Raw genomic sequence first — 688 nt, forward strand, 5'->3', positions numbered from 1 at the left:
GACGTGTAGATGAGGCGCTTAGGGACATGGTTTAGTGGGCATGGTGGTGTTTGGTTGACGGTTGGGCACGATGATCTTAGAGGTCTTTTCCAACCTTAATGATTCTATGATTCTCTGGAAGGTGACAAATAATACGAACATTTGATCTGTTTTTAGGATTGGCACCGCTGCCTTGGCAGTTCAGGTGGTTGGTAGCAACTGGCCCAAGCCACACTATACGTTGCTGGTTACGGGCCTCTGCCGATTCCAGATCCTGCAGTTGCTGAAAGAGAAGCCGTATCCTGTTGCTGAAGTTGAACAGTTAGATCGACTTGAGCAGTTTACTAATCAGCATAAATCTGAGGAGGAACTTGGAGAGTTGTCAGAACAATTCTACAAGTATGCAGTGCAGGTAAATGGTTTTAATCCTATGTACGATATGTCAATGTATTTATATGTACATTTGGGGGGTTTTGTTTGTTTCCTATCTGCTCTTCTCTCTATATAGTTCTTATATTTTTCAGTGACTAGTAGAGTTTCAGTACTTCTGCTACAAAATAAATATGAAATAAGAACAGTTTAATACTTGAAATAATAGAAGAATAATAAAAATAAAAATGGTAGTGGAAAGTAAAACAACAAGAGAGAGAAAAACAAAAAACCCGGGGGGGGGGGGGAAATAATCAAACCCATTCCCCCCGGCGACCCA

At 41.0% G+C, this 688-nt stretch overlaps 1 protein-coding gene across 1 annotated transcript in view; it reads left to right on the forward strand.

Moving 5' to 3' along the window:
* Positions 1-688, forward strand: part of LONP2 (lon peptidase 2, peroxisomal) — a 122,067-nt gene that overhangs the window by 73,597 nt on the left and 47,782 nt on the right. Inside the window, exon 3 of the mRNA XM_019471374.1 lies at positions 157-391. Within this exon, the coding sequence (XP_019326919.1) occupies positions 157-391 (235 nt within the window). The remainder of the gene's footprint in view (positions 1-156; positions 392-688) is intronic.

This window comes from Aptenodytes forsteri, unplaced genomic scaffold (genome assembly GCF_000699145.1).
Source record: "Aptenodytes forsteri isolate BGI_AS27 unplaced genomic scaffold, ASM69914v1 Scaffold33, whole genome shotgun sequence".
In the NCBI taxonomy this organism is placed as follows: domain Eukaryota; kingdom Metazoa; phylum Chordata; class Aves; order Sphenisciformes; family Spheniscidae; genus Aptenodytes; species Aptenodytes forsteri.